This window comes from Ascaphus truei, chromosome 2 (genome assembly GCF_040206685.1).
Source record: "Ascaphus truei isolate aAscTru1 chromosome 2, aAscTru1.hap1, whole genome shotgun sequence".
NCBI lineage: Eukaryota > Metazoa > Chordata > Amphibia > Anura > Ascaphidae > Ascaphus > Ascaphus truei.
The window spans coordinates 397,516,837-397,536,738 of NC_134484.1; the positions used below are offsets into that span (position 1 = coordinate 397,516,837).

General features: G+C 44.6%; 1 protein-coding gene across 3 annotated transcripts in view; it reads left to right on the forward strand.

Moving 5' to 3' along the window:
- Positions 1-259: 259 nt before the first annotated feature.
- The window catches only part of ASNS (asparagine synthetase (glutamine-hydrolyzing)), a 53,323-nt gene continuing 33,680 nt past the window's right edge, over positions 260-19,902 (forward strand). Inside the window, exons 1-3 of one of the 3 annotated variants that reach the window (XM_075587279.1) lie at positions 260-379; positions 2,715-2,898; positions 15,484-15,758. In XM_075587279.1, the coding sequence (XP_075443394.1) occupies positions 15,510-15,758 (249 nt within the window). In that variant the 5' untranslated portion in view covers positions 260-379; positions 2,715-2,898; positions 15,484-15,509. The remainder of the gene's footprint in view (positions 380-2,714; positions 2,899-15,483; positions 15,759-19,902) is intronic. The other 2 variants (XM_075587280.1, XM_075587281.1) reach the window with 2 other exon arrangements.

Sequence of the window (19,902 nt, forward strand, 5' to 3'; positions counted from 1 at the left end):
TACTCTTTCTAATAATCAGTGAGACTGACTCTAAATCAGTGAGACTAATACAAAATTGACACGTATGAAATACTCAAAAGCTGCTGGAGACAGTTCTAAGCAGCTGGAAACTAGAAGCACATTTGCTCTGCACTGTGAGAACAGAAATGACACTCCTAGAATGAGTAACTACAGTGCACAATACAAACCAATGAAAAGGGACCATTCTACTGTCCAATCATCATCTGTGTAGAGCAGTCAATGAGGAGCATGCTTACAAATATACTGTATAATGTGCAGTGCACGATATGTACAGTAGCTGCTAGTTTTTTCACTGTGACAGACCGGGTGGGAACATTGTGCAGCTGTCTTGGTCGCTCGTAAGTGAAGAGAATTTCTGGTAATGGAGCAGACACCTTTTATTATTCCTTTATTAGCTAAGTAGTACTGTGATCTCCTGGTTAAACATTAGTGAATTATGTCAGTGAAGTTTTCCTCCTATCAAATATTTATTTTTTCATAGCTATTACAGTACCATCTGTTGCATATCTCTTCTTTACAAAGTACTGTAGTTTAAAGAAAAATAATTCAATTTTGTTAATAAATTGCTTACACAGAGAGAAAATATTTGTAAATGCTATAATAAAGATTTATTTATTTATTAATCCCCTTCAATGTGTTGCTGGCCCCTTTTGAAGCCAGGGGTTTAATAACATTTAAAAATATGATGCTCAAAATAGAATCAACGTGTAGAAAAAAGAAGGATAACAGCACAACAGGTATAAAGTATACCAATAAACAAAGAGTTGACAAAAATGATCTGATTTTGCCCTATATGCCTTAATATTGGCGAAGGGGTGCTGCCAGTGTATTGAAGACATCTACAGACGAATAAATGTAACAAATTCTCAGAAAATAAATACATTTGTGGAGCACAAGCACAAACATCAGTGAATACATATTTACAATTAAAACAGAGGAAGGCATGGCTAAGCAATATAATGTATAAATGTGTGAGAAAAGTATACTGTAATACGGGCCATTTTAGGTTAGGTCAGAGGAATGGGGTACACCCTACAATAGGCTGTTGATGCTGCCTAGTCTTATAGTGAGACAGGGTGTAGGGTTGAGAGAACCCAAAATAAATCCTATTTGTACTCCCTTCTACTATAAATGGCTGGGAAGAATTCAATCCCTGGGTAAAAAACCCCATACACCATATGAAAGAAATATATATAAAAACAGTTTTATTAAACACATATGCAAAGACTTCTACAAATATTAAAAGAAACAGGAAGTGGGTGCAGGGAGTGGGTAGAGCAGTGTAGGTATATATTATACGCTGTAATTCAACAGCTGTAATTATTGTATGTATAACCTGTCGGTCATATGCATCGGTACTGGCAATATATATTCAATCATGCACGCTGTGTAAGATATATGTAACACAGAAATACAAACACCAGTTGAACCATCAAGAGTATACAGAGGGCTCAACATATATGTCCCTTCCTGAGGGAATGTGCCGCACAATGTGCTGACTGGTTAGTAGCTATAATTAAAGGTGTGGATCCCATCAATCATATACATAGATACTGGCAATTTGTACTTAACCAAGGACGCTGTGTTAATAGCTGAATCACACACTCTACGTGTACCTAGAATGCACAGCCAACAGGCTAAACAGGTATATAGAGGCACAGCATTGCTACTAATCACCATAGGGGATATGTATTATGTCTCCTGACAATGTTGTCAGATGACAAGCTCCCCCCCCGAAAGGAAAGCCACAAAGTCCTGACGCACACGTATCCAACAAAAGGAACTGTGTATGACAGGAACTGTGTGATGATGTCACTCTCGCGACGTCAACAGTGAGCGGGGAGCAGGGAGGAGTGTCGGAGCAATAGAGGCCACGATTACCAGGTCGTATACGGCTGAGCCCTACCTGCAACTGTTTTTGCATGATCACGCTGCCAACTGTCCTGGTTATAGATGCACTTGTGATACACAGTTCCTTTTTTTTCATATAATCATATTACTAGAGTACAATCAGATGTGTTATTCTTAGTCACCGGATTTGTATTATTCCCACATTGATTTGAGTTTCAATGAGTCCATATATTTTATTGGTAACACTGCGTACATTGTATATTCATTATTTTCTCTAGTAAGAGTGATGTACAAAGCGGCAGATTTCAGAATTTGCCACACTTGCCGGTGCTGGCCGCCTCCTCTCTGCCGCCCTCCTGCTCCTTTGCAATTCTAGTGTCAAATGACGCTGCAGACATCACCAACGTGGCGGCGCATTGACATGGAAATGCGACAGAATTTGACGTCACGTTGCCGCCCAGTGACATACTTTTGGGGACGTCCGCAGCGTAATTTGATGCTGGGATTCCAAAGGAGCGGGAGGGCAGCAGAGAGGAGGCGGCCGACACAGGCAAGTACCTTCGCATTAGGTCCGATAGGCCCGAGAGTGCGGAAAAATTATATGGGGGTGGAAATTTTTGCTGCCCCTACATTTTGCTGCCTTAGGCCCGGGCCCTACTGGTCTAATGGGAAATCTGATACTGGATGTACAACCTTATCGGTACTTGACCCTCAGGTCTGTCCCAGGCCTATACAAATCGACCCATGAACTAGCAAACCTTATCCCTTGATAAAATAACTTCCAATGTTAGAGCTCCTGCTCTAAGATCCGTATTACTATCTTTCTCCGTGTCTTATTGCAGTGTTTCCTGCAAGGTTCCTCCAGCACCACTGCTTCCATTTGCCTGACAGTAAACCTCTACCAGCGTCGGTGATTATCAACCTGCATACAAGGCTGCTTTGTACCACACCAAGAACTACGTAACAAGTGGATACAAACACTGCTGCTGCATTTCCTTACCAAGAGACTGATGTGATGCACTACAGGTACTTTACATAGGAGTCATTGAGCTGTACGTAGCTCACTTCCCAGAAAACTTACTATACCATGAGCAAGACGTCTTTTGCCCTTTTTTTATAGATTATATATATATATATATAATATAATACTACTAGTGCTACTACTGCTAGTAATACTACTTTTAGACCCTCACTTCAAAGACAGAATTAAATACTTTTTGCCCCATGGTGAAGAGGCTGTGACAAATTGCAAGGAGAAGCTAATTTATTGGGTTCAGGTAGTGTTGGAAAAGAAAGAAAGGCAGAGAGAGGAGGGCAATGAAGGTTCACAGAGGGCAGCCTCAGTGAGCGTACATTCCACACAAACTACTGCTTTCTTCCTCTAAGGCCTCAAGACAAGCTGCTTTTGATAGTGGATTTGGTGTGGGTAGGGGGTAGGGGTGATAGGGTGGTGATGGTGTTGACAGTAACAGCAGCAGAGGTCGTGGCTCATTACTATGGTTTGCACTAGTGCAGAAGCAGCAGACACCTCTAATACTACTAGTGCTACTACTGCTAGTAATACTACTAGTGCCGTGGTGGAGGCATATAAGGGTGATAGTTCCTGACTCCTGCTGAGTTTTCCTCCTGCAAGAGCAGTGGGTGCAATTCTAACTATCCGCCACGTGAAACTGTCCCATGGTTGAGTTGAGAGGCTCACTTGTATTAAGATGAATCAAGATCTGAATCCACTGAAATAACTTCCCCTGCACCCAGCATTCAAGAGGCTTAGGAGAAGCGGGCTAATTACTAAGATACTAGTGCCACCACCTTTCTAAAACTACCACACCAGTACTATAGTCTCTTCACAGATATGTTTCTGAACTGCAACCCCTGTTTTAAAAGAAATACCCCACCCAGCCTTTATTATTGATCTTAGGTATGTTTGAATATCAAAAGGTTTTTTTTTTTTTTTACTCTTTTAACTGTGTGCTGCTTAATTACCAACTTGTAACAGGCAGATTTATTGATGAGGGTGAGGCTCATGTGACTGCTCAGATGTACAAAAGTAACACCACCCTCTGCATTGGCATTTTACAGTGATGCATTTTTAAGTGAGAATATATAGTTAGACTATAGTTTGACTAGAGATGATTGGGGATGGACCTACTGCAAACTCTTCTACACAAGACAACAAACGGTAAGCTTCTCTGACCACACTATGACCCCATGCTTGTTAGCCTGCACACTTAACCCCCACCCCTTTACAACTTATTTTATTGAAGCCTCTCCCAACACTGACTGCACACAACTACCCCCTCATCAACCCTCACCCACTCAACCCACAGCAAGCCCTGAATAGACCCTAGCATTGTAATGCAGCAAAACATTCGACAAGGAAAAAGCACACCTCTGCTGTTTATTCTGCACACACTCACTTGGCTCACAAAAGCTCAATGCAGAATTACCTAGCTCTGTGATAACGAACCTGCTATGTATCTCAACTTTGTTCTTTCTCATGACCTCATGGAAATGTTACTCGCTCTATCCACTACAAACTCCTCCTTCCTGGCCCACACCCAATGTCACCATACACCCTGGATTACTCAAAAGCCTTGCACTATCTACTGAATGTTGGTGGAGAACTCTAAAAACCAGCACACCACCCACCGCTCAATCTAATGGCAAACATCACAAATTTACAACTTGCAAACAACTACTCAAATTTCTACTCATACTATTACTCTCTTTAGCAGGTGATATTGAACCTAACACAGGCCCTCCCTTTTCAACTCTGTCCCATACCCCTGATAATTCCCCCTTTAAATTCCAAAAAGGTCTATCTGTCACCCATATAAATATCCAGAGCCTGCTGCCCAAACTGGATGAACTAAGAGCATGGTTCCTTATGCATAAACCCAAAGCCTTCGTTCTCACTGAAACATGGCTAATCCCTAAAACTCCCGATGCAAATATTGCCATTCAGGGATACTCCATTTCTAGAAGACATAGGAAAAAGAGAGGAGGAGGGGTGTTGTTTTATATTGCAGACACCTTACAATTTACACTGATAAATTGCCCTACAAGCCCACCCTCTTTTGAAATCCTAGTTGGCAAAATCTGCCTCCCCTTTTCTAAGCCATTTTAGTTGCTGGCATCTGCCACCCCCCTAAAGCCCCTCTAGAGTCACTGACTGACATCACCCAGTTTCTTGGCTCAATTTCCTTTCTGAATGAGAAGAGTAAGCTGCTAGTTCTTGCGGATTTCAACTTCAATTGCCTCGACCCTAAATACCATAAAATCCAGATACAACTCGTCACTTAACCTAACGCAACTAATTTCCCAACCCACACGGACAAACCTGAAATCTCAGGACCACTCCTTGTTAGACTGGATTTTCTCATCAAATCCCTGCAGAATCCAATCCTCTGGCATCCTTCTTGACATTTTCAGTGACCATGCAATAGTGTACTGTGTAAGGAAAATTAAACCACCCCAATCAAGCCCTAAAGTTCTCCTCACTAGAACATTTAGAAACTTTAACCCACAACAGTTTCTGGATGACCTTACCAACAGCTCTTATCACAGAATCGACTTAATTCCCAACCCTGATTCTGCACTTGACTATTTCCAATCCGATTTCTTAAAATTCTGTGATACCCATGCTCCACTACACAGAATAAGAGTACGGGGGCCACATTCAGTGGGCTACAACAGACCTTATTGCACTTTACCAGTTCAGGGATGTCTTATGGAAAAGCTACAAAGTAACTGGCACTACCAAGGTGTAAGGAATCAGGGAACACGCCCCCTGTGGCGTGCTCCATCCTTACTTGCCGCATCTCAGTTCCCGCTCTCCTTATAGAGCATGCACACAGCCGCGGTTCCCTACTCGTACCTCGGAGCCCGGCCACCCCCGGTCGAGTCACGCATTCTCTCACGCATGGCACGTACACGTGACGGCGTGCGCCGCTCTCCAGCTGCAAGTCAACCTCACGCCCCCTTGTGGCGTATTCTCTACCCATGCCTAGTTTCTCTGATGTCTCATGCACCGTCCTCTAGCTGCAAGTCAAGATTTCCTGTTGATTCTCTGTGTGGCGGGCGCTGCCCTCTTGCCTAGTTTTCCTGATGTCTCCCTGTATGGTGTGCGCCACCCTCTAGCTGCGAGTCAAGATTCCCTGTTGATTCTCTGTGTGGCGGGTGCTGCCTCTAGCTGCGAGTCTTCCTTCCTATGCATCGCTGCCCCTTAGTCTGTTGGATCGCTCGGGGTTCGATCCTTAAGAGGGGGGTACTGTAACGATGCGCGGAACATGCCCCCTGCGGCATGTTCCTTCCTTACCTGTTTCCTTCTGATCGCCGCCCTCTAGCTGCGAGTCAAGATCCTGTGTTTTTAAGGATTCTGAAGCAAACGACACCATCTTGCTTCCTGGCAAATCCGCCCTCCTCCTGACAGGAAGTAAGCCTCTCTCTGACTTTCTCATTGCTTACAGCTGCTGCTTCCTTTAAATAGCACTGAGTGGCTACCTATCTGGGTTCCTGCAAGTACTACCATCATCGCATGCTGTTCCTGCGTGGACCTCCTTGGGACCTTTACTCATCTCCTTTGTATTCCGGAAGACTGGGACAGTCACTCATATACTACTAAGCTTAGTTTACCGTCGGGTAGTGTAGGTACCTGCTTAGTAGGGTTCACCTTGACGTGGTAGCAGGCTTATAATTCCTTGGCCAATGGATTAGACTAAGAACCCTTATGTTATATTTAGTTTCGCTGCACCTTGCTGTTTCTGGCACTGTGCCTTTAAGGAGGCTGGACGTCCTCCAAGAAGCAATTCCCTTGTGGATGTTACCTTGTGCTCTGGACTGTACCGCCTCGGCTCCTTCCTAGTTCCATGTTCCATGTCCATGTTTCTACTTCCTGGTTCCCGTTCCAGACTCCTGTGCTGAAGCGTTGGCTTCCAGCAACCCCCGCGTTGGTGCCTGAGAACGCACGCACTCCCGCTCTGCTGTCAAAGCATGCACGCACATGCAGCTGGATCACTTGTGTCACTGAGCCAGGCACCGCACCTCCGGACGCATCGCGCATTCTCATGCACGCGTCGCAGTCACGTGACTACGTGCGCCGATCCCCAGCTGCGCGGCAACTTACTCCCTTCGTAGCCCCTACGGCCTCCCCACCTCGCTAACAGGTCCTTCCCTTTCTCTTTCGCTTGTGTGGAGAGCACAAGCGTGACACAAGGATCTCAATCACTACAGATGCCTGCGGGACATGTGGTGCACAAGGCAAACAAGACATGCACAATATTACTCTGACAAGCTTCTCCAGAATACATCAAACCCAGCTAACTTCTGGAAGGTTATCAACAACATATTCCAGCCTTCTAACCATCAACAACCAGGTAATATCACTAAGGAGGATATTACTCTGACAAACCCCACTGACATTGCAAATGCATTCAATGACTACTTTGTGGGGTGTGCCACTAACTTATTAGTGAAACGCAACCCAAACCACAAAACTGAATCTCATCCTGTGAGTACCCCAACAGCCCAACCCCCTTCCAACACTGCCCACAATTTTCAATTTTTCCCATTATCTTCCGAAGAGGAGATTACACAAGCACTCCTCAAATTAAAACAAAGCAGCCAATGTGGACCTGACTTACTACAGTCTAAGTTCTTAAGACTTGGTGCCCCAGCCATTGCCAAACCATTTGCTTCCATAGTCAACTCTATTCTGACTGCAGGCCATATCCCTAAGACCTGGAAAGCTGCCAGAGTTGTCCCAATCTTCAAAAGTGGGGACAAAAACTCAAACTACAGGCCAATCTCTCTTCTCCCAATACTATCCAAAGTCATGGAAAAATGTGTTCACTCCCAATTAAGCGATTACTATACCAAGACAAATTTCCCTAGCCAATTCCAATGTGGCTTTCGCCCCAAACACTCCATCATAACTAGTCTGCTAAAAGTTTGCCATGAAATCCAGTGTGGAATGGAACGGGGACCACTCACTGGTGCAATATTAATAGATTTTGCAAAGGCTTTTGATACTGTTGATCATGCTATCCTGCTTAACAAACTCCAGTGCTCTGGAATAGGGAAACATGCTTTAAACTGGTTTCATTCCTACCTTTCAGGTAGATCCCAACACGTGTCCATGTCAGGCTATAACTCCAACCCCTTGTATATCAACTGAGGTGTCCGACAAGGCTCTGTTCTGGGACCCCTACTCTTCTCAGTCTTCATCAATGATCTTCCTACAGCTTATAAGGGAGCTTCAATACACATGTATGCAAATGACACAATCTCATATGCACACAGCCATAGCCTCTCCGACCTTGAACATATACTTCAATCTGACTTTTTGAGACTTGACAATTGAATTTCCCAAAACAAACTGTTTTTAAACACTGACAAGACTATAACAATGATATTTGGGACCAAGGCTAAATTTTGAAAGCTTCCAATAACTGAGCTCCAAATCAGAACCAACTAACACCACCCTAATTCCTGTTACTAGTTTTTTTTTTTTCAACTTCAAATTTTCTTTATTGGGGTAACAAACTCATACATTGTATCCCATCCCATTGTGTTACTTCCCCCCAATAATGTTTTTTAAACATACATATGTCCACCTTTAACTGCAACAGTACAAAACTCGGACATCACATACAAGACAAACCGGATGATGGACAGGGGAAGGGGAGGGGCGGAGGAAGGAGGGGGGACGGGGGGGGGGGAAGGGGGGATCGGTCGACTCCGGGCCCTTCTTCTGATGTATTTTCTCTTGCTTGCTTCCTGGCTTCTTGGTTAGGCCTTCTTGCTTCCACCTCGAGCTTACCATGTCTTCCCCTTTGTTTTTGGGGGGCTACTGCGCGGGGGGCTGTCAACTACCTGTTTGTCGCTGTTTGTCTTCAGGTCTCTGACCTTCAAAGGAGAACACTTCTGAAGCTATTAAAGCAAGATTACGGTGGCATCTACCCCGGGGATATCTGTCTGTGCCAGCCAAGGCGCCCAGACTTTTAGAAAATTTGTGCTGGTGTCATTAACTAAACTCGTTAATTGTTACATCTGACAAACGTACCAAATCCTATTTCTAATCTTGGGGATAATTTGAACTTCTGGTTGCTTCCATAATGCTGCAATCTCGCATCTAGTGGCTGTTGCAAAATGCGCGATCAATTTATGCGTCGCATTTGACATACCCTGGATCCGCCTGCCCAGCAGGAACAACCACGGGTCCAGGGGGATCTCCCAACCGAGAATCCGCTGTAACCAATCTCTAATCTGTTCCCAAATCGGGACCACTTTTGTACAGACCACAGCATGTGTCGCAAGTCTGCCACCTCTCCACACTGTTTTGGGCAGAGCGGGGAGTAGCCCCTAACAAATTTAGCTAATCGAGCTGGGGTGTAGTACCATCGCATCAGGACCTTATACGCGTGCTCCTTTAGTGTGGTTCAGATGGAGCTTTTTGCTGCCGCTTGTGTAATCTGCTCCCAGTCGTCGTCCTCTAACGTCTCCCCTAGGTCAGTCTCCCACTGTCTAATGTAGCGTAACCTGTTCTCGTTTGGCGTCTCCGGACAGATCACTTCCCTGTACATTCTAGATGTGAGTCCTCTTGTGTCCGTATCTCTGGAACACAGCTGCTCAAAATTGGTTTGTGCTGGTCTGATTGGGGTTTTGTTATAAAAATCTCTGATCTGGAGGTACCAAAAAAATTCCTTATTTGGGATATCCGTTGTGGATTTAATTTGCTCAAATGTTTGTATATATATCCTGCCCTCAGATCCTTAAGGCGGGTAATGCCCGCTTGTATCCAATATAGCAGGTTATTGCTGTTCAGCCCTGGAGCGAAATATGGATTGCCAATGATTGGCCTCATGAGTGATGCCTTGGTAGTTAATTTACAACTGAATTTAGTGGCCTCCCAAACTCGTAGTGAATTGGCAATGGTCTGGAGCGGTGTGCCTATCTGGCGTACCCCTCTTTTGGGCAGCCAGATCAGCTTCTGGATGTCAATCGGTGCACAACACGTTTTCTCCAACTCTACCCATCTCCTTAAGCTTGGGTCCATGTGCCATTGGAGAATTTGAGTCAATTGGGCCGCTTTGTAGTAAGCTAACAAACAAGGTACCGCTAGCCCTCCTCTCACTGTGGGTCTCATTAATATACCATTTGCAATTCTTGTTTTTTTCTTATTCCAAATGAATTTCATGATTAGTGACTGTAGGGAGAGGATGTCAGAGTAAACTATAGGTATAGGCAGGCTCTGGAAAAGATATAACATCCTTGGGAGGAGATTCATCTTCACGCAGTGTATCCTTCCAATCCATGAGATGCCCCCTTTCGACCACACTCTGAGATCCTCCCTCAGTGTCTTTATTAACCTGGGAAAATTTGTTTATATAGTGTTTTATAGTCCCGTGTAAGATATACCCCTAAATATTTGATAGCGGAGGGTTGCCATTTAAAGTTAAAGTTGAGATCAATCAGTTTTTCAACTTCTTTGGGAAGATTTATATTGAGGGCTTCTGATTTGACAAGAAATGGGTACCAAAGAAAATACACATAAAGAGTCCCTTTTGTAGGCGCACCGCAGACCTTTATAGTATAAACGGTCAGGAGTGAATGTAGTCAATATAGTTAGCTTTATTTCAAATCACTGTGTAAACGTGTAATTAAAACAGTATATAGTATAGTTCTATATACTGATTAAAAATAGACTGCTAAGGTCTATTCAATCTCTACCAAGCGTCTCTTTAGGCTCTAGTGCACTAATCTATATGAGATGCCTATTATCCTTCCAGTCGCAGTGTCCGAGTCTATGGTGAGTACAGGTGGAAAAATATGTTTGTGTAAACGGTGTTGTATGTTCAAATAATTCCCCTAGATCTCTCGTTATAGTGGGTAAGATATTCAGTGCTTGAGACCTTTGCTCCACTGTAGGAGTCTGTACCCTGTGTCCCTGTTTTATGTCTCGCTATCCGTTTGATCTAGAGATTCAAACGTGCCGTCATCGGCTGCTGTTGAAAAGTAGTGGCTTTACCAGGGATGTTATGGTAAATACCTCATTGGTGAGTTAAACAGGTTATGGGATATTGGGTCTTTATTTCCAGATTTAGCACATGTGTCCTTAAACAAGTTGTACAGATATCTTGATACACGTTCAAAAAGCAGGCAGTGTTAATACCAAAACTCTGCTTCCAATATTGCTCAGTTTAAACTCGCACTGCGCCTGCATCTGTCGTGAGACAGTGTTATATTGTGGTTTTATCACTGATAAGGAGCTCGAAGGTAAGTGGGGGCCACAGTATGCTTTATACTTAGCTAGACTTTATAGTTGCCTAGCATGTTTAGTATTATCGCCATACATTGTCTGTGCAGAGAGGTGCCCCATATCAGATAGCTTTGGGGTTATGCGAACCGCGCATGCGTCACCAGCGGGACTGTTTGTATCCGTAAGATTTTCCCTATGGACGCAGGCTGCGCATGCGTCAGAGCGGGGCTCTGTTATTGCTGCACCAGGAGTATAGCTCAAAGGTATGCGGAGGCCCCAGTATGTTTAGTAATTAGCTAGACTTTATATTTGCATAACGTATCACAAGCGGGGCTGTTTGTATCCATAAATTTTCCTAACGGACGCAGACTGCGCATGCGCCAGAGCGGGGCTATGCTGTTGCTGCTCCGGGTGTTTAGCATGAAGTTTGATGTGGGTAAGCACGGGTGTATGCTGTACTGAGTAAGATTAGATTATAGCCACACAAATGGTAATGCTCACTGAGTAGACACTGCACGAAAGAATATCCCACACTCTATATTGAGGATTTTTAACTGAGGGTCGCGTATGCGTTGCGCGATAGGCTGTTGTTGCTCGTGCAGTCTTGCCACATAGTATCAAAAGACAGTGTAGCTGTAGATTTTCGCACTATTGAAGCGCTTGCTGTATTTGCTTAGAGCATAGTATTGATAAGTGTTGAATACTAGTTAGCTACATATGTATCTCGTATTGACAGTGACAAATTGGAGTGTGACCCAGAAAGCAAGTACTGCCCTGTGGCAGTACTGACACCTCTTTAATTGGGTGTAACAAATAGATAGAGCTATGTTAGGGAGCTGTGCTCTATCGGAGCTGCTAAAGGTAGCTGGTAGAGTTAATTATAAGTCGGCAAAAGGTCTTTTCTCGCTTTATATTACCTAGCTTCTTATCCCTGTAATCTCACCTGCTTAAACCTTCTTATCCACTTCTCCTATTCTGCCTTCTGCTACTCCCCAACCCCCTGTTCCAGGCCGGGACCTCTACCTTCTGCTCCTGCCTCCCCTACCCCGCCTTGGGCTCGTGTCCCCCTCTCCTCACCCCTACCTTGCTCCGCTTCCTACTCTCCTTACCCCTCTCTCCAATTGCCATCTATGCCTCCCATCCGCGCCGGCATCTACCTCTCCTGTCCCTCTAATCCCCTCTCCCTGTTTGAAATTTCCCGCTTCTAGCCTTAGCTGTCCGTTTCTTGCCTGTGGCGCGTATTTTTCGTTCTCCCGCTCCGGCGCGCCACAGGCACCCCTAGGGTCCTTCCGTCTCATTCTGGCTTCTTGCCTCCTCCAAGATGGCGCCTCCGTTGTTGGCTCCCCCCCCTGCCTGATGACGTCCTTCCTGGCCGCCACCATTTTGGATCCAGCTTTCTCCCTGGGCAGAGGTGTGTGCGTGCTCTCCCGGCTCCCGCCTTAACCTGCCATCCGGATCCTGCGTGTCACCGTGGACTCCAGCTCCCTCGTGCGTCGTCGCCATCTTCTTTACAGGGAACCGTCTTGTGAGCGATAGAAAAACCAGCGAATCCTTCATCAACGTGATCTTAACTCTCTATTGCAGCGTTCAACAGTCTAGTAGGGCACTGCTTCATGGGACCCCTTCCTCCTACAAACTTTGGGATTTGATGTGTCTATTTTAGCAGCATAACCAAACCGCTGCGTAATTTATAACTGGGATTATGATTATGACTCCCTCCCCTAGACTTTGTCCCGTTGTGCTCTGGGGGATTTCGGGGTCTGTGACCAGATGGGGTCTGGGGTTGAGCCCGTAGGGTCCGCTTCCACGGGGGCCTCTCCCAGGCCCAGCTTGTGTAGGAAGGAGGGTCCCTCCTCCAGGTCCTTGATGAGAAAGGTTCTGCCACCCCGAGCTACCAGTAGGCCAAAGGGGAAGGTCCAACGATACCTGATCCCCTTCTCTCTTAGGGTTCTGGTAATCGGCAGCAGGTTTATCCGGCGGGCCAGTGTCTCTGGGGACAAGTTCTGGAAAATTGTGAGCCGCACTCCGTCATATTCCACCACAGGTAGGGGTCTTGTTTTGTTAAGAATAGTCTCTTTTTTGTCCTGTAGTAGTGCAGATGGATCACTATGTCCCTTGGTTGTTCAATTTGTAGCGGTTTAGCCCACAGGGCCCTATGGCATCTGTCCATCACCAGGGCGTCTTTAGGGGTCTCAGGGAGCAGTGTTTCCAGCCATTGCTTAATGTACTCCTCACAGTCCAGTACAGTCTCCGGGACCCCCTTATTCTGAGATTGTTCCACCTGTCGCGGTTTTCAACGTCTTCCTGACGCTCTCTCAGCTCGTTTATTTGCTTCTGCAGCTCCGTAGATTTTTTATCCTGTCTCCGGATTGCTCGGATGGATTTATCTACCTTGGTTTCTAGGACTCCTGTCCTTTCTCCCAGCCCAGTCACTTCCCTCTTCAGATCCTTCATTTCGGCTTGGAAAAACGTTTTGAGGTCCGTGCAAAGTCTGGTGATATCACACTGCCTTGCCGGCCTTTGCTCCTGGTGGTTTAATTCCTCCTCTTCTCCATCGAGCTCCGTCTCTGAGCCGGCGTTTGAAACCGGCGCCATTTCTGAGCCCGCACCGCGCAGCCCTGCGCTCCCAAAGTATTATGGGAGCCCTCTTTTTTTTGTTGTTCGGGGGCTTTCCGCGACATCCTGGGTTTCTTTGCAACCGTTGTGTATATTTATCTGCAGTTTGGTTCTGAGTTCAGTGGTTTTTGAGCGATTTTATGGGGAGCTAGGCTGGGAGCAATTAGATTAGACTGCCATACTCCTTGCCGTCGCGCATGCGCCCTCTCTGTTACTAGTTTTAAATACTTGGGCATATGGTTTGACATTCGAGATGCACATTGATACACTGACATCCAAAACCTATGCCAAACTACAGGAACAAATCCTTCCTAAGTCTCCTGGTCAGAAAGTGTATCACACAGCAGATGCTAATGCCAATTATCGACTATGGGGACATAGTATATGGCTCAGCACCACAAACCGACCGTCGCAAACTTGACACCCTCTACAATTCAATAGGCTGTTTTGTTCTCCAATGTAACTACAACACACATCACTGCGAAGTGCTCAAAGAACTAAATTGGTCATCACTTGAGTCTAGTCGCAAAGTTCACCTTTCCTGTCTTGCCTTCAAATAATTTCTGGGCAAGCTACCCATCTATTTGAACAAGCTCCTCATCCCTACCACATGCAGCACTTATCATCTGAGATCTGACTCCAAAAGACTGTTCATCCAAGGCTCAACAAAGTATCCAGCCACTCCTCCTTCTCTTACCGTACACCCCAAAACTGGAACAACCTATCGGAAACTCTCACAGCTACAACCAGTATAAGTTCTTTCAAAACTAAAGCTGTCTCACATTTTAATCTGGTCTAACTGTTACATACGCCTATAATATACATGATCTTTAACTATGCACGCAATGTCTTGTATATAATGTATACCCTGCTCACTTATGTAACTGTATTTGTAACCATGTATTATTTGTCATCTTAACTCTATGCCAAGGATATACTTGAAAACGAGGGGTAACTCTCAATGTATCACTTCCTGGTAAAACATTTTATAAATAAATATAGCACTTCGCCTCTGAGGCTGATGATAATGCAGCTCGGAGGGGAAGCGGAGATGGAGGAGGGCTCCTTCAGCAACCCCTACCCAGACTACCGCCGCCACCATTTGTGAACCTACTAGACCAGCATGCTCTCATCATGTGAGATGCCCCGTACCTGCTGTGTAGTAGTGTCGGTGAGCAGAGGCGCCAAATTTTTCGTATGCCCGGGGTGCAAATAGTCTCGGGTCGGCATTGTGTAAACGTTCACCAGACCTGCATGTAAAATTGCTGCAATGCATAACTTGCGTCATATCTTCCTTACATTTCTATTGATCCTATACAATATTGACTTTATAATACATTATCTCTACGGTACTATACCTGCACATTAGGATTAGCTGCACATGCCTTTATCTGTTAAGCCATATAGCAAACAAAAAGTCTGTTCACCATGAAAAGTATAAACTGTGTTGATTGATTTATGTATTTTTTTTAGCATGTAGTGATGCAATTATATTTTGTGCTTTTTTTTTAAGGCATTGAGCTATATATGAACTCTTCATCTCTTCACTGAGATTGTTGTACATTGATCTCTGTAGAATTAAAAAAACATTTGAAAAGATAAATGTGAAACCTTCAGAAATGTTGCCTTTTTTGTCTACTTTTACCTTTTTCAAAAATGTATACTTATAATTTTGAATAGTTAAATAAAAATTTGGGATATAAAATGCAATGATACTTTATGCATTTTGTTTTTAGAGATTAATACCTGACAACATTTGAAGATGTGTGGCATCTGGGCTCTTTTTGGCAGTGATGAATGCCTTTCTGTGCAGTGCCTCAGTGCCATGAAAATTGCACACAGAGGCCCTGATGCATTTCGATTTGAAAATGTGAATGGATTCACCAACTGCTGTTTTGGCTTCCACCGGCTGGCGATCGTTGATCAGTTATACGGCATGCAGCCTCTTCGTGTGAAGAAGTTTCCATATTTGTGGCTCTGCTATAATGGTGAAATTTATAACTACAAGCAGGTAAAACATTTTCACAAATTTTAAAGCATTTTCACAACCCCACCCCCAGTTTACTCTGTGCTTTTTAGGAACACATAACACTATGTATTGTTTACAACGTCTGCGACCTACAATTGTTTTCAGTTCCCATCAGCAGAGAATAAGTTAAATACCTAACTGTTGCGATATTCTTACAGAATTTGTGCTTCTTTTATTGAAGATGGTTTCTACAGATGCAAACATCAATACATTTAGAGGAAAGAAAATAGTGCGCTACTAAAGTGATGGTCTAAGTGCAATAAAAATAACAAATGAATACTAAAATTAAGGGATAACTATTATCCAAACATATACAAAATACAGTGAAATAAAACACAGGTGTAATCAGCTGTATCTAATAGCCTATGATAAAGTCCCATAGAATAATCAGATGATGAAATCGTATCTGTGATGAAAGAAGTGGTTCAGATTTTGAGATAAAGCCAGAGGTCTCAAGCGTGTACTGCTTTCCATGGGAGGTTTTCTGCTCCTCCTTTTGTACATATTAGGAAAGAAAAAAGAGGGCGCACAAACAACCAAAAAACAGTGGGGCCTGTAACGACCTATGGTATCTGGATCCTTGTGTTTGTCTACTGCTGTATGCTCCGTCGGTGCAGCAGTGCAGGCCCTGCTGTGATGTCCCCCGCTGGCTGACACTGCCAGCCCTACGCGTTTTGTCCCCTGATGAAGTGAATGATGTCACAAAACACGTAGGGCTGGCATTGTCCCCTGAAGTCTGATTGGTAGCCCAAAATCGAAACGCAAGTAAACACTTAGGAGCAGGCCATTAGCCTATTGAACCTAACGTTAATCTAAATGAACATTAGCTTCATTATGACGCCTATGCACTAAAGCATTAACATAATTTTAACCCAATGCTACTTCTTAAATAATGCAGGGATTTAACCTGATGTTATTTAGGTCACACCTAAATGTGGTGTTAGCTCCCTCCAGACCCTGAAATATGTTATTTTGAAGGAGGTTTGAGGGGATCTATATCTCTATCTCTCTAGCTCTCTATCTCTATGGTAGATGTCTCGGTAGATGTCTCGGTAGATGTCTCGGTAGATATTGATGCCTCTGTCTCTATAGATATATATGCCTATGTCTCTATAGATATAGATGTCTCTGTCTCTATAGATATAGATGTCTCTGTCTCTATAGATATAGATGTCTCTGTCTCTATAGATATAGATGTCTCTGTCTCTATAGATATAGATGCCTCTGTCTCTATAGATATAAATGTCTCTGTCTCTATAGATATAGATGTTTCTGCCTCTATAGATATAGATGTCTCTTTCTCTATAGATATAGATATAGATGTCTCTGTCTCTATAGATATAGATGTCTCTGTCTCTATAGATATAGATATAGATGTCTCTGTCTCTATTGTATTGTATGTCTTTATTTATATAGCGCCATTAATGTACATAGCGCTTCACAGTAGTAATACACATGGTAATCAAATAAATAACAGATAATATAAATAACAGATCATGGGAATAAGTGCTTTAGACATAAAAGTAACATTAAGGAAGAGGAGTCCCTGCCCCGAGGAGCTTACAGTCTAATTGGTAGGTAGGGAGAACGTACAGAGACAGTAGGAGGGAGTTCTGGCAAGTGCATCTGTAGGGGGCCAAGCTTTATGTGTTCAGAATATCCACAGTGCTATTCATATGCTTCTTTAAGCAAGTGTGTCTTAAGGTGGGTTTTAAAGGTGGATAGAGAGGGTGCTAGTCGGGTACTGAGGGGAAGGGCATTCCAGAGGTGTGGGGCAGTCAGCGAAAAAGGTTTAAGGTGGGAGAGGGCTTTAGATACAAAGGGGTAGAAAGAAGACATCCTTGAGAAGAACGCAAGAGTCTGGATGGTGCATAACGAGAAATTAGGGCTGAGATGTAAGGAGGGGCAGAAGAGTGTAAAGCTTTAAAAATGAGGAGAAGAATGGAGTGTGAGATGCGGGATTTGATCGGAAGCCAGGAGAGGGATTTCATGAGGGGAGATGCTGAGACAGATCTAGGAAAGAGTAGAGTGATTCTGGCAGCAGCATTTAGGATAGATTGTAGGGGAGACAGGTGAGAGGCAGGAAGGCCGGACAGCAGGAGGTTACAGAAATCAAGACGGGAGAGAATGAGGGCCTGAGTCAGCGTTTTAGCAGTCGAGCAACAGAGGAAAGGGCGTATCTTTGTAATATTGCGGAGGAAAAATCGACACGTTTTAGAAATGTTTTGAATGTGAGGGGCGAATGTGAGAGAGGAGTCGAGTGTGACCCCTAGGCAGCGTGCTTGGGCTACTTGGTGAATGATCGTAGTTCCAACAGTAATGTGGAAGGAGGTAGTAGGGCCAGGTTTGGGAGGAAGTATGAGGAGCTCTGTTTTAGCCATGTTGAGTTTAAGGCGGCGGAGGGCCATCCAGGATGATATAGCAGAGAGATATTCAGAAACTTTGGTTTGTACAGCAGGTGTAAGGTCGTGTGTTGAAAAGTATATTTGTGTGTCATCAGCATAGAGATGATAATTAAACTCAAAAGATGTTATTAGGTCACCTAGAGAGAGTGTGTACAGAGAAAAAAGAAGAGGTCCCAGGACAGAGCCCTGGGGTACCCCCACAGAGAGATCAATAGAGGAGGAGGAGGAGGAGGCGTTAGCAGAAGAGACACTGAAAGTACGATGGGAGAGGTAGGATGAGATCCAGGATAGAGCTTTGTTTCGAATACCAAGAGTATGGAGAATGTGAAGGAGAAGAGGGTGGTCCACGGTATCAAATGCTGCAGAGAGGTCGAGTAATATGAGCAGAGTTTAATGACCTAAGTCTTTGGCAGCATGGAGGTCATCAGTTATTTTAGTGAGGGCTGTTTCAGTGGAGTGAGCAGTGCGGAAGCCAGATTGTAGAGGGTCTAGGAGAGAATAGGTGTTGAGAAAATGGAGCAAGCGAGAGAATACAAGACGTTCAAGGAGTTTAGAGGCAAAAGGCAGGAGGGAGACAGGTCGATAGTTAGAAAGACAGGTAGGGTCAAGCTTGCTGTTTTTGAGTAATGGTATGACTGTTGCATGTTTGAAGGAGGATGGAAAGGTTCCAGAGCAGAGGGAGGAGTTAAAAATGTGTGTGAGCGTAGGGACTATAGTAGGAGCAAGAGGTTTTTAGGAGATGGGAGGGAATGGGGTCAAGAGGGCAAGTGGTAGAGGGAGAAGAGGCGATCAACAGCGACACATCCTCCTCTGAGACAGTGGAAAAAGAGTCAACGAAGGCAGGAGGAGAGTTAGGAAGAGGTGTAGGATGGGAGGAAGAAAAAGAGGGGATGTTCTGACGTATGGATTCCACCTTTTCCTTAAAATAGTCAGCAAAGTCCTGAGCGGTGATGGAGGAAGGAGAGGCAGCTGAGGGTGGTTTGAGTAGAGTATCAAAGACAGAGAATAGTCGGTGTGGGTTAGACTTGTTGATTAGTGAAGAAAAGTAGGCTTGTTTAGCTTGCGAGAGGGAAGAGTTGAAACAGGATAGCATAAATTTGTAGTGAAGAAAGTCTGTGTGATTGTGAGACTTCCTCCAGAGGCGTTCAGAGGAACGAGTGGAGGAATGCAGCATGCACGTGTGGGAATTTAGCCAGGGTCTACGGTTAGAAGGGCGATGGCGGCAGAGAGAAAGCGGGGCATGTAGATCAAGAGACGAGGACAAGACAGAGTTGTAGTTCCTCACCAGGTTATCAGGGTCTGTAGCAGAGCTGAGAGAGGAGAGGGAGGAGCGTAACGTTGACCCAAAGTCAGGTTTCTGCAGAACCGGGGGGGTAGATGGAGGTGGAGAAGGGGAGAAGCGAGATAGAGAGAATGAGATGAGATGATGGTCAGAGAGAGGAAAAGGGGAAATGGAGAAATCAGAGAGAGAGAGAGAAGTTTTTAGTGAAAACCAGGTCTAAGTACTGGCCATCCTTGTGGGTGCTAGCTGCAGTCCACTGTTGAAGGCCAAAAGAAGAGGTTAGAGAAGGGAAGCGGGAGAGAGGGGTCATCAATGTGGCAATTTAAGTCCCCAAGCAGAAGAACAGGGGAGTCTGAGGAGAGAAAGAAAGAGAGCCAGGATTCAAAGTGAGAGAGAAAGGCAGAAGGGGGATGAGTAGAGGTAGGTGGGCGATAGATGA